Here is a 14,609-nt window from a genome sequence, read left to right on the forward strand (position 1 = left end):
CTGCATGTGTCAGTTCAGGGCCTTGAACTCAGGGCCTATGTGTTAACCGAGAGCTTTTTTTGCTCAAGGTTAGCACTCTGCCACTTGAGCCACAACTGTACTTCTGGCTTTTTATTTATTTATTTTTGGTGGATAATTGGAGATAAGGGTCTTAAGGACTTTTCTGCCTGGGCGGTCTCTGAATCTTGATCCTTAGATTTTAGCCTCTCTGAATAGGTAGAATTATAGGCATGAGTTACTAGTGCCTGGCTACATGAAGACATATTAATATGAGTTGGGAAGGAGTTTATCTCACTAGCTATAGAATGTCTAGATTCTCTCAAAAACTAACCCACTGTACATCAGATTAGAATTACCCGTAGGATATTGGCATAAGTATCACACATTCTTTAGCTGGATATATTAATTTTTAAATAAGAAATATTATCTATGATTGGTCTAATAACTAGGATTTCTGGTATTGTTTTCAGTTGAACTCCTACTGACCTGAAACTAAGAACCACACTCTTGCCCAGACTACAAGATTATGGAATTTTTATTTTTGATTTTTAGGTATAGATACCAGATTGTTTTTAAGCTTTCTGGAGTCCATTCTTCAAATATAGTTGAAACAGAGATTGGTTCTCACACATTGATCCAGTGTTTATTTAGTCAGGGTTTTGAGGTTCTACAAGTCCATTGCCTCCTAAGAAATAGTTCGTTGTTGTTTGGAGTCAGTACAAAGTCGAGCAGGGAACCTATGAATCCATACTTTAATATTTACGGGCCTAGAGCTTTTCTTTTGATGTGCTAGGGTTTTAAGTCAGACTTTCACTCTTGCTAGCTAACAACTTTATCATTTGAGCCATTACCCTAGCCTTTTATTTTATTTATTTATTTATTTTTTTTGGTGCGTCATGGAGCTTGAACTCGGCCTGGGCGCTGTCCCTGAGCTCTTTAGTTCAAAGCTACCACCCTACCCCTGTACCTGGGTGCTGTCCCTGAGCTCTTCAGCTCAAGGCTATCAACCTACCCTTGAGCCAAGCCCCACTTCAGGTTTTCTAGATTGTTAATTGGAAATAAGAGTCTCAGGTCTTTTGTGCCTGGGCTGGCTTTGAACCTTGATCCTCAGATCTCAGCCTCCTGGCTTTTTTTTTTTTTTTGAGATCAAATCTCATAGGCTTTTGTCCAGGATAGCCTCACACTGAGATTGATCTATTTCTACGTTCCATGCAGGTAAGATTATAGGTGTATGTCTCCATGCCTAGCCCCAAATCTAGAATTATCTTACGTCTTCCTCACACTTTGTACACATGAAACGAGGACACATCACAGCAAAGTAAATAAACTACAAGCAATGGATTTGAATGCACGAAGGAACGTCTGATGTATGCTAAGCACTAAAGATGGTAATATGAGGACAAGGCAAGGCATAGCTCCTGAGCTCGGGTTTTGATGTTATTACTTTTGCCACTTTCTGGTGTCCTCTGTCATATATCTGAGCTAATTGACACAAATAACTACAAAGGAGTGGCCTCCCTTTCTTTTTGTGCTAGTAAATGGAATTCACAAGGGGCCTGTCGAAGTTCCCTCTGGCACTCTGACCTGAATGAAGGTCAAAGCAACTTTTGTAGAAAACGTGTTTCTGAATTAAAAGGATGTCATGTTATAACATGCATGTTGCATGTTATCCTTTAATAAAACAAGCCAGAGTATGAAGGGATAATACAGTTCAAGAAAAAATGAACTCATTTTCTGACTTCTGAAACAGTAACACCTCTCTGTGCATCACCTTCATAACAACAATAAAAGACCAAGACTTTCACATCATGCTCCATTTTAATCAATAAATCTGTACATTCAAGCCAATTATCTTATCTCTACAGCTACAATTAGAAAGTGGTAAGAACTAGAATATTAGCAAGAATAGGGTCAAAGTTGAAGAAATTCTGAGGAAGAATGGGTGATAGAGATTGGCTTGTGATAGAGATTGTTTTATTCCTGGGAGTCTGTTTCAAGCACTCCATTGCTTCACTGTCTTGCGCATTGGTGTCCTTCTCGATGAGGAGTGCTGGGTTTTCTCAAGAGCTCTGTAGGCATCTGACAGCAGTCCGTGGAAGACAGCCATTCTGGAGCCCATGATGGGCAGTCTGTAGTGAATGCTCTCTGGAGAGTAGCACAGGAAGAAGGAAGAATGAACAAGAGCTGCTTAGATTCCATTTTTACAGGAACTCAGAATAACCAAGGGCAAATAAAGACTTTTTTGACTTTACGAAAAAAAAGATTCAAAACTCATATAAGGATTCTTTCCAGACAGATCTGTCTTATCAATGATCCATCTTAGAAACAACATTTAAGCTTTTACAAATCTTGTGAAAGAGACCTTCCCTCTCCCCCCACATAAAGCCCCTAGAAATAAAACCCAAGTGTTAAGAGGCCATACAAATTAAACTAAAAATAGAGAAGACACATTTGGGGGCTGTAATTCTGGTCAAAAGAGCAAAGAGGATCCCATTCTCAGGTACGTTTTCAGGGAAACATACAGTACTTATCTCTGAGTCAAAGATAAACAAGATGAACCATGATCTTTTAAAGCAGCTACAGTAGGGAAAGTATTTGTATTTCATAAAGAACCTTTATTTTGTGAATGATTTAGTTTCTATCTCTTTAAAATCCTAACTTCCCTAACTTTTTCTTTAAATATGATTTCACGTATGAAATTTTGATTAACCTGAATGTCTTCCACAAGACCATTGCTGGGAGGAAATCAATGTAACATCTTCCCACTGGGAATCACGATGTGACAAAGGGAATTAGAGCCCTGACTTCTCTGGAACAAACTCCTTATTCAAGTCAAATGAAAGCTTGAGGTGCAGTCAAAAATCTAGGATCCAATTCAGTTTCATCACTAAAGTGAAAAGGTAACTTGATCCGGGGTTTGGAACACAAATGGACTGAAGACCAGAATCCAGATTGTAATCCTAACTTAGGGCTCTTTGTACCAGGTCATGCCAGTGTGACAGGTGGCAGGCATCAACCACTCAGGTGGTTGACATCAATACTAATGTTTATCAAGGCCATGAGCGTGAAGGTGTCAGGGGACTCTGGGCCCAAGGCAGGGATAAGTGAACACAAAGGAACCTCCATCACATATAGAGATTGATTCTTTCCATTTATTTGTTAAGAATTTTTGATCATATCTCAGGTTTGGCTGAATTCAGAAAAGTGCCAGAAATGATTGTTGACAATCACTGGCAGTAGTGATCACTGGAATGAGTTAGCCACTGAGTATTATAACAAAGTCATAAATAACCCTGCACAGTTGGTGGCAGTTTCAGCAATAAGCTACTGGAATATCGACAGTTTAAGCTGTAGAACTCAGCAGTCCTGGGACTGTTCCAACAGATTTTCTGGATCAGTCAAAGGTAGATGGCATTGCATGTCTCACTCAAAGTAGGACAAGACCTTGTGCTGGCTAGCTAAGTGGACACATGGCAGACAAAACCATAACAGCAAGATGATAATCCAGATACAATTCTCACTGACCCTAGACTAGTAGGTTTTTCATGACTTCAAGGGCAAAGTCTAGCTCCAGAAGGTCGCAACTTGAAGCAACAGTAGATCCACCAAGCTTCAGCTCATACCTAGGTTTGCAACCTCCTCTCAATTCTTCCTCTCAAGAATGCTTTTCTCAATGGTACTTGGTGGGCAAGAGCCAAGTCTGTGCAAGAACAGCATGCTGGTCTATGCTCTACAGTCTGTTTCTTATATTGCTAACTGAATTGCTATGCTCTCCCAAGTCTGGGAAGTTGGTGAAAAGCATCTTATTACATTGTCCTTTAGAATCAGAAAATAAATGTGTGCCATGAAGTATGAGAATGAGGTGATCACAGACCAGAGAACAGCACAGTGGAGAGCTTTAGTTGGCGGAATGCTAGTTCTAGGCTCCCGGCTGTATTCCAGATAATAAGGATGAATAAGGCCCATATTTTTGGATATATAAGAAGAGATGGGTGGAGACTGGCTGCCTTTCATTCCACTAGCCTAGGAATCTCTACACTTCAGCTGTTCCTTGAGTTTCTGGTCCTCTAGTTTGGCATCCATTCTAGTCTCAAATTTCCTTTCTACATGGCATTCTTTGATTTTAGTTCTGGATCTCCTATGGCTTTCCATCATAGAACTTACACAATTTTATTTGTATGAAATGATCTTTTTTAAAAAAATTGCATCTATCTAATGAAATAAAACGTTCAAGTAGATTAACTGGGGAGCCAATGAGAAGATGGAAACATCACTAAGGTAGTCAAGCCAGATTTCCTAAACACTTGAGTTATATCAGCCAAAGAATCACCTGCTTCTACCTTTACCAGCCCATGGCTAGCTTCTTTTGTGGATGAAAATTAATTCAGTGCTAGGGTTTGGGATAGAGCCACCATCCTTGCTCATGTTGCCAGTAAGTGAAGACAAAGTAGTATTGGAAAGCTTCTGGAAGAAGATATATTTTAGGGAATATGGAGAATAAAAGGCGCAAGGTAGGGGCCAGAATTTGGCCTAGTGGTAGAGTGCTTGCCTAGCATGCACTAAGACCCAGGTAAGATTCCTTGGTGCCACATACAGAGAAAAAGCTGGAAGTGGTACTGTGGCAGTGCTCAGGCTCTGAGTTCAACCCCCAGAAGTGACAATTAAAAAAAAAGGAGCAAGGTCTTAGGGAGGGAAGCCTAACTAGGAGCATGTTTGTGGAAGGCTTCTCATATACTTGATGCTCCAATCACTGTGCAAGTCCTCAGCAAGAGGTATATTGGTTAGAATTGTGCAGTGTAGAGAAACCATGACATAGATAAGAGCAATTAGAGCCTGGAACGGGATAGATTAGGTTGGAGTGAAAGGAAGGCTGAGAATCATTCCAAATACATCACAAGGCAATGCATTGGAAATACATTCAACTCTGGGCATGCTATGTCTCAAAGTGCCAGGACTCTGAAAGAAAACGAACCTGTTGAGATGTTGCTTTGGGAAGACGCAGACTCCGAAGTTTTGGGTTGATGAGAATTCATTGTTCTGATTGGAAGAAACAAGCACACACATTCAGCAAATGGCTAGAGTTTGATGGAAAGGCACATCTATATATTTTAAGCACATATGGTGTCCCTATTGCAGTATCTGCTAACCTGTGATCAGGCCAGTTTGCAGCTGGATGACTGCTTCAGTCAGTGGTATTTTTGTCTGTTTTGATAAACTCTGTGTGTGTGTGTGTGTGTGTGTGTGTGTGTGTGTGTGTGTGTGTGTGTGTAAGGGCTTGAACTCAGAACCTACTCTCTTCACCTGAGAGTTTTTGTTCAAGCTAGGGCTGTAACACTTAAAGCCACAGCTCCACTTCCAGCTTTTTGGTGGTTAACTGGAGATTTTCCTGCCTGGGCTGGCTTCAAAATGTCATCCCAACTTCCTAATTATAGGATTATAGGGGTGAGCCATTGGTGCCTGAAAAACCTTTCACTTCTAAAATATTCTACTGGTGGGGCCAGGAGTTTGGCCTACTGGCAGAGTGCTTGTCTAGCATGCACGAAGATCCAGGTTCAATTCCTTGGTACCACAAACATAGAAAAAAGCCAGAAGTGATGCTGTGGGGCTCAAGTGGTAAAGCTCTAGCCTTGAGAAAGTCCAATGACAGTGCTCAAGCCTGGGACTGGCAAATAAAATAAAATAAAATAAAATATTCTACTGGCAAAACCTGTAAAATATGAAAAATAATAAAGATTAAAGAAAGTTCCCCCAGTTTTATGGGAAAAAAGTTATAGAATTTTTCCAAATCAGTCATCTCTCCTTAAAAAAGAACAAAAGCGATTGGTGTGGCAGTTCATGTCTGCAATCCTAGCTACTTGTGAGGATTGTGGCTTCAGGCCAGGATAGGCAAAATGTTCAAAAGATTCCATCTCAACCAATTAAAAGTTGGTTGCTATGGCAAATGGCTGGCATCGCAGCTACAAAGTAAGTGCACATGGGAGAATGTAGATCCAGGCTGACCTGGGCATAAAGATACATCTCTATTTGAGAAATAAATAAAAGCAAAAAGGGCTGGGTGCATAGACTGAAATAGTAGAGTACACCCTTAGAAAGTATAAGGCCTTAAGTTCAAACACCTATACTAAAAAAAGAAAGAAAAACCAAGAAGAAAACATGAGACTATGTTTCAGTTTGAAAATTCTTGACCACATTCTATTTTTCCTGCTACCAAAACAGTGGAGGGCACTCTCAATCAAAATCCATATGAACCCTACACATATCTAGATTTGTCTAAATTGCTTATTTTTCTTAAGGCTGACAAATGGGTGAAGTGTGATCGGCTCCTGAGGGCTTGAAGCTAATTTTATTTGCACAAAGATCTCTATGGTTACCAAAATATGGCTCATCCAGACAATTGATTTGGTTCAGTGGTCACTGGAACATACAATACTGAGAAAAAAGAGAAAGTCAACTTCTGTATTATCCATGTTAGGCAAGGAGGCAGGTGCTACTTTCCGGACTAAATGTTTCAAGATCTGTCTGTTCTACTACTGTTCTCTTCTTTATGTGTAATAAGACTTATGTGATGGGTACAAGATCTGAGGATCACAGTTCAAAGCCAGCGTAAGGAGAAAAATAGGTGAAATATTTATCTCCAATTAACCACTAAATCCTGGGAGTGGAATTGTGTCTCATGTGGCAGAGCACTAGCATTGAGTAAAATAAGCTCATGGATAGCACCTAGGTCATGATTTCAAGCCCTAGAACTGGCACAAAAAAGTAAGTGAAAATTATGGAGCACAAATCTTATAAACCATAGATAGAACCAGGCTTTACTTGATAGCCATTCTAGCTAAGTTTCAAAAAGAAGTGGCTCATTTTCCTTTGTTATACTGAAAAAAATCCCTCAAATAGAAAACAATGGCCAATGTAATATTTCTGGTTTATTGATACCAGATTAATGCTTAGCCATAAGCTTTTTTTGCCAGTCCTCGGGCTTGAACTCAGGGCCTGGGCACTGTCCTTGGACACTTTTTGCTCAAGGTTACTGCTCTGCCACTTGAGCTACAGCACTTCTTCCAGCTTTTTCTGAGTATGTGGTACCAGGAAATCAAACCTAGGGCTTTGTGTATGCTAGGCGAGCACTCTACCACTAGGCTATACTCCCAACTCTGTTTTTTTTTTGGGGGGGGGGATTGCTCTTTTTCCCCTGGTACTGTGTTTGAACTCAAGGTCTTGTGCTTACTTAGTTGGCACTCTCCTAATTGAACCAGGCCTTCAACCTGAATTTTTACTTGTTAGTTTTGGAGATGGAGTCTCCTAGACTTTTCTGCCCACTCTACCCTTCAATACTGATCCTCTAGATCCCAGTCTCTGAGTAGCCAGGATTGCAGGTATAAGCCACTGGTACCCTGCTTACTTATAGGGTTCAAAGGGATAAGGAGCTAATTTGTTTAAAATAAAACCAACTAATTGATTTGGGGATCTAGAATTGTATTTAAAGTATCTATCTTGTAATATAAATAAAACAGCAATACATTTCAAGAGTGAACTTCTCAACAGAATCCCTTAAGATAGTTGTCTTCTACTGAATGTTCACAAAACGTATTTGCAGTTACTTTTTATCATGATCTGACATAGACTCTCTCATCTGTTACATTAACATAGGTAAATGTCATTCCTGATTTCTGCTGGAGCCTGACTGCTTGCTGGCCTCTGTGTGCCTGGCCAGGCACTTGGTACCCGGGGTGGGGTGTGTGTGTGTGTGTGTGTGTGTGTGTGTGTGTATGCTTCTGTTTATCATAATCTGGAACAAATGTTCCTTAGGTCATAAAAGGAATCAAAACATCTACCCCTGTGCAACACCAGGTTACAAAAGACCTTTTTTCCAATGATGTCTTTCCATGTAAGGGAAAACTATTATTTACTGCCATTATACCACAGAAAACTTCTTTATTGACCATATGTCAGTGTGGCTATGCTTACATTCCAGTCATCTACTATGAGGAAAGCAAAGAGAACTCATTTGTGGAGTACAGGTTTTTCAGTAATTTCTCCCCTTTTGTTTTTTCTTTTCCTTTTCCTCCCTCCTTCTCTCCTTTATTTCCATTCCCTTTGTCCCTCTTCCCTCTATCCTTTATATCTCTGTCTCTTTCTCTTTTTGTGAGGCTCAGAATCAAGCTTTGGGCATGCTAGGTAAGCACTCTCTACCACTAAAGGACATGTTCAGCTACAGTTTTTAAATAACACAAAACAGGATTAGTCCCTTTCTGAGAGAGTTACATGCAAAGGGAAAATTCCTCACTTTTGAAAAACCAATGAATTAAAATTATGTGAGGATTTAATTTGTTGTGCTTGATTTTGACAAGAAAACAGCAGTGACAGCAAATTTGGTCAGAATTTTTGCTACTAAATCAGTGGCAAGAGGATATCCCAGAGTCAGGACAAACTGTGTATAATGTCATATTTTGTGAATTACATATTCTTTCCTACACAGAGAATTTATATTTAGTTCTGCTTAAAGAATGCCTAGCCTGCCTGCCTGCCTCCCTCCCTCCATCCATCCATCCATCCCTCCTTTCCTTCCTCCCTCTCTTCCCTTGCCCTTCCCTTCCCTCCCTCCCTCCCTTCCCTCCCTCCCTCCCTCCCTCCCTCCCTTCCTCCCTTCCTTCCTTCCTTCCTCCCCTCTCTTTCCTTTGTTTTCTTTTCCCCCTTCCTCTTCTCCCTTCCTTGGCCTGTGCTAGCTAAGTGCTTGAGCTACAACAGAGTCTTTTTGTTTCCCCCTCACCTTTTGTTTTAAACTTAAGTTTTCCAGATAGGCTGACCTTGGGACACAATCCTATCTCCACCTCCTGAGTGTAACTGTAATTATTATAACCACATACCTAGCTTCCTGAGTTCTTAAAGAAATCTTTTTTTTTTTTTTTTTTGCCAGTCCTGGGCTTGAGTTCAGGGCCTGAGCACTGTCCTTGGTCTTTCTCAAGGCTAGATCTCTACCACTTGAGCCTCAGCACCACTTCCGGCTTTTTTCTATGTATGTGGTACCGAGGAATCGAACCCGGGTCTTCATGCATGCTAGGCAAGCACTTTAACCACTAGGCCAAACTCCCGGCCTCAAAGAAATCTTATTCTTTATTTTCTCCATGAGAATAAATTGGGATGTAATCTTATACATTCCAAAGTTTTCAGTAATCATGCAGACAGGAAAAAAAAAAACAGTGAAACATTTTTTGACAGAGAAAATAAAGCCAGTCAAGAATTCCATTCCCTAAACACATTACTTATGCTTGCTCCTCAATTCAGAATTCTGTGCCCACAAGCAAGTATACGATGAATTAAAGTCATATACTAATTTAAATTTTTGGCTCACCTATGGTACATAAGTTTCTCAAAAGATAGTTTCAGATCATCTGGTATTTCTATAGTTGTTGGTTGTACCTGCAGAATAAAGATTCTGATTTGGTCATGCATGCATGTGTGTATGTGTGTGTGTGTGTATACCAGTACTGGGGCTTGAACTCAGAGTCTTGAGTTCATGCTGGGCTTTTTCCACTCTTAACTCTTCAATCACACTTCTATTTTCAAGTCTTTGCTGTTTCCTTGGAGGTAAGTCTCTCAGATTCGCCTTCTTTGGTTGACTCTGAGCCTCTTAGACCTCAACCTTGCAAGTATGTAGGATTTCACATGTGTTAACCAGCCCTTGGTCTCAGGCTCCTTTACACCTAGCCCAGGGTCATATATCACATTCCTATCATCTTGCCCTGAAGCCCTAAGACCTTCAGTAACCACAGGGATTCTTCAACTAGGAGGTGACTCAAGGGTTCCTCTGAGAACCTTGAAAGTTTTATTGTATTTATATAATGCCTGATTTCCCTGATAAACTTTTCAGCTTCAGATGATAAAGAACCTCTTTTTTTAAAGATCAAACCAGTGAACATATGATTCCACTTGGAGGCACCATTTGCAACGTATTTTAATTTGGAAGGTGGGGATGCTGGTGTTTGATCCTAGGGCTTCACGCTTGCTAGGCAGGCATTTTATTACTTGAGCCACACCTGCACTACTTGCTCTGCTTTTTGAGATAGGGTCTCACATTTGCCCAGGCCAGCCTAGACCTCATAGCAGGGGTGGTTGGCATGTCCCACCATACCTGCTTTTTCTGTGGAGTTGGATCTCAAACACCTTTGGGATTCTTTTCCTAGCATGGTTTGAACCTCAGTTTCCCTGACCTCTACCTGCTAAATGACTGCGATTACAGCCAAAGACACCTATACGAGGTCTGCCCTTAAAACTTTTAGGTATATCCTTTACTTGGGCTAAAATGATATAAACATTCCTAGTTAAGAAATACTACTTTCTTGAATATTTTCAAATTTGTTACTTCTGGTACTCAATATAATTTTCTTTGAGGAACTGTTTTCAGTAAAGAAAAATAATTTGGGGCTGAGAATTTGGCCTAGTGGTAAGAGCGCTCGCCTAGCATGCATGAAGGCCTGGATTCGATTCCTCGGTACCACATACATAGGGAAAAAAAAGCCGGAAGTGATGCTGAGGCTCAAGTGGTAGAGCTCTAGCTTGAGAAAGTCCAAGGACAGTGTCAGGCCCTGAGCTCAAGCCCAGGACTGGCAAAAAAAAGAAAAAAGAAAAAAATTCATGCCAATGTCACCCATGGTAGCCATGACAATGGAAATGAAATGATAATCACCAAGATGTGGATGCAGGGATTGCTTTGGCTTGCAACTCTGAGCAGTGAATGCCAACAGATTTGAAATTTACGATACAGTAAAATTGCACATGATAATGTGCCTGAGACCTCAGGAGGCGCTTGAGAGCACAAACCTTAACATCCAGTCTATAGAACTGCCAATCACTCAGCAATTGGCTTGATTTCCTAAGTGATTAGTTGATGGAGGATGGAGGAGAGGAGGGTAGATGTCTGGGGCAGAGGGGGCAGAGGAGGCAGCAGACTTGGGTGACACCTGAGATTTGTGGGTGCTTAGGAGGAGAAGGGAATGTTCCAGAGACAGACTTGGTGGGACAGCTGTGGGAAACTCTTCCTTCTGAGCAGTGTTCTGTGGCCTGTAAATCTAGCTGGTGTTTTATGCATAAAGAGGAGTCTAGGGGCCAGATCAGAACAAAACAGCCAAACAGCATTTCTGGTCTAAAAAAAAAAAGCATCCTGTCCAATTCCTATTCATTTCACCCTTTATTGCTTTTCATTTTAATTTGATAGAATCCTGGCATAGTCTCATACTTTGTCCAAATTTAAAAATTTAGACTCATCAAACTATACTTATTTATGCAGGAATAGTATAAACAATTCATGTATAAAAATTGTAGGGATTAAATCAAGATAATTCACAATTCCATCACATTATTGTTCTGTGTTTATAGGCTTTGAACTCCTTTTTTTTCTTTACTGATACAATATTTACTAGGATATCATGAATTTCAATCATCCCACTGTGCTACAGAATATTATAACTTTTACTTCTGTGTTTTAGTAACAGTTACACAACCTTCACTTATCTCTATCCTTTCAGCCTCTAGTAATTTATATTATTTATTATATAATTGGGATAACTTTTTTAAAATGTACATATGAAATAGCCTATGTGGTATTTGCTTTCCTTTGTCTAACTTCTTTTCCTTGTTGAAATGACTTTTCCATTTCGTAGATTTTGCTGCAAATGACATGCTTTTAATGGCCAGTATCTTACATTTTTTTCCTTTTTAATCTCTTTATGGATTGTATATCTTAGCTATTCAAAGAGCACAGCAAAATGGACAGACAAGTGTCCTTTTGAGATGCTGATATTTACTTTGGATATATCCCCAAGATGGCTAGATCCCATGGTGATTTTAACTTTACTTCCTTGAGGAATTGCTTTGCTGCTCTCCATCATGGCTATGACAATCTACTTTCCCACAGACAGTATGTCAGAGTTTCCTCTCTTCTACATCCTTGCCAGTACAGGTTATTTTTTGACCTTCTGGAAATAGGTATTCTAACTAGGGTAAGATGATATCTCATTGCGGTTTTGACTTTTGTTTCCCTGGCAGCTCATGTACAGGAACATTTTTTTCATAAATTTGTTTGATCATTTGAATTGTTCTTAGGAAGTGACTATATCTTTGTCCTACTTTAAAAACCAGATTATTTTTATTGAGGTTTTTAAAGTTCCTTATTTATTCTGGTCACTAACCATTTGTCAGATCAATCATTTGCTTTAAGAGAGAAAAAAGTCTCCCATTTTGTAGGTTGTCTCTTTTATCTGTTTGTTGTGCAGAAGCTTCTAGAGTAACATAATCCCACTTACCTATTCTGGTTTGTTGTTGTTGGTTTGTTGTTGTTTTTGTTTGGGGTTTTCTTTTTCTTCTGGGTCTGGAGCTTGATTTTGGGCCTGGATGCCTTCTCTGAGCCTTTGTGCTCAAGGCTAGTACTCTACCACTTGAACCATAGCTCCATTTCCAAATTTGTGTGCGTGTGTGTGTGTGTGTGTGTGTGTGTGTGTGTGCGCGCGCGCGCGCATGCGTGTGTTGCCAGAAATTGAACCCAGAGCCTCATGAATACTAAGCAAATATGTTCTACTACTGATATACACCCTTAGTCCCCTATTCTGGTTTTGCTGTTCTTTGAACATCTTATTTAAAAAAAAAAACTCATTACTTGTACAGATGCCTTGAAATATTTCTCCTAAGTATTCTTCTTGTAGTTTCATGACTTAAATGTAGGTTTTTTTTGTCTACTTTTATTTTTATTTTTATTTTTTTGTGGGTCTTGGGGCTTAAACTCTGGGCCTGGGAACTGTCCCTGAGCTCTTCAGCTCAAGGCTACCACCCTATCCTTGGAGCCATAGCCCCACTTCCCATTTTCAAGTGATTAGTTGGAGATAAGAGTCTCAATCTTTTGTGCCCAGACTGGCTTTGAACCGTGATCCTCAGATCTCAGCCTCCTGAGTAGCTAGGATTACAGGCATGAGCCACCATGCCTGGCTATTTTTTTTAAAGGTTGTAAATGCGTGAGGCATTGATCTGTTTGCCTATTTTTAGGCCAATATCTTGCTGCTTTGATTAGTATTGTATTATGTTTTGAAATCAAACAGTGTGCTACCTCCAGCTGGTTTTTTTTTTGTTTTTTTTTTTTAACCAGTCCTGGGGCTTGGATTCTGTCCTTGGATACTTTTGCTCAAGGCTAGTGCTTTGCCACTTGAGCCACAGTGCCATTTCTGGTTTTTTCTGAGTATGTGGTACCAGGGAATTGAACCTAGGGCTTTGTGCATGCTAGATGAGCACTCTATCTCTAGGTCGAGCTCCCAGTCCTCCAGCTTTGCTTTTTTGCTCAAGATTGTTTTGGATGTTCAGGGTCTTTTATGATTCTATATGAATTGTAGAGTTTTTTCTCTATTTTGGTGAAGAATTTCATTGGTATTTTGGTAGATATTGAATTGGATTCATAGATCATTGTGGGTAGAATGGACATTTTCACAATATACATTCTTCCAATCCATAAATGTGGGAATCTATCCACCATTTTGGTATCCTTTTTAGTTTATTAGGGTTTTGTAATTTTAATTATTGAGATCTTTCACTTCCTTTGCTAGACTTATTTTGAAGTAATTTTAAAATAACAATTTGGATCAGAATTGTTTTCATTCTATTATTTTTTTCAGCATGTCACTGATGTATAAAATGCTTTCATGATTTTATATCCAGAAACTTTACTGAATTCTTTCAGTTCAAATAGTCTCTGGGTAGAGCCTATATAGGTGTGTGTGTGAATGTGTGTGTATGTGTGTGTATGTGTATGTGTGTGTGTATAAACACATTATATATAATATATAATGGATATATTATACACATATATTTGATATATGTACATTTTATATGTGCATATCATGTACACACAGAAATATTTTACTTCCTTCCTATTTGTATGCCTTTTCTTTCTTTATTATTCTGGCTAACCATTGCTTGAATATTGAATAGGATGGAAAGAGTACATATCCTTGCATTCTTTCAGCTCTTAGAAGACTTGGAACCTTTTCCTAGCATGATGTTGTATTTGTTATAACCTCATTTATGTCTATGTATACTTCTCTATACTTCATTCTGAGTTTTTGGCATAAAATAATGTTGAATTTCACTAGTACTTTTCCTGTATCATTGAGACAATTATTTGATTTGTCCTTCATTTTGTTGATGTGCTATATTACATTGTTCATTTACATGTGTTGAACCACTCTTGCATCCTACATAAAAATGTCATTGATAATGATGAATGATATTTTTTGGCATGTTGTTGGATTCAAACTGATAACACTTCGTCGAGACATTTTGCACCTATGTTCATTACAGTTACTGAACTATCTTCTTCCATGTTGTGTTTCTGTCTGGTGTCAGTACCAAGACAGTATTTGCCTCAGAGAGTGAGTTTGGAAGAACTCTTTTCCTCTGAACTTTTCGGAATGGTTTGAGAAGTATTGACATCAGTTCCTCATTTAAGTTTGCTCGATTCCAGTGGTGAGGCCATCTGCCGCACTCTCCTGAAGTGTCTTGCTAGGGAAGTAGGGGGGATGGAGGGGAGTTCTCATCATTGGTTCAATCTATAACCTTTATTGTTCTGTTTA

The 14,609-nt window shown here is 39.5% G+C and overlaps 1 protein-coding gene across 1 annotated transcript in view; it reads right to left on the reverse strand.

The window, feature by feature from the left end:
* Window positions 1-1,813: 1,813 nt before the first annotated feature.
* Window positions 1,814-14,609, reverse strand: part of C10H1orf105 (chromosome 10 C1orf105 homolog) — a 40,124-nt gene continuing 27,328 nt past the window's right edge. The window contains exons 5-7 of the mRNA XM_090341605.1: window positions 9,350-9,417; window positions 4,973-5,037; window positions 1,814-2,184 (exon numbers count right to left, since the gene is read on the reverse strand). Coding sequence (XP_090197731.1) covers window positions 1,994-2,184; window positions 4,973-5,037; window positions 9,350-9,417 — 324 coding nt within the window. The 3' untranslated portion in view covers window positions 1,814-1,993. The remainder of the gene's footprint in view (window positions 2,185-4,972; window positions 5,038-9,349; window positions 9,418-14,609) is intronic.

Source organism: Megascapheus bottae, chromosome 10, assembly GCF_031878675.1.
Source record: "Megascapheus bottae isolate mThoBot1 chromosome 10, mThoBot2.hap1, whole genome shotgun sequence".
In the NCBI taxonomy this organism is placed as follows: Eukaryota; Metazoa; Chordata; class Mammalia; order Rodentia; family Geomyidae; genus Megascapheus; species Megascapheus bottae.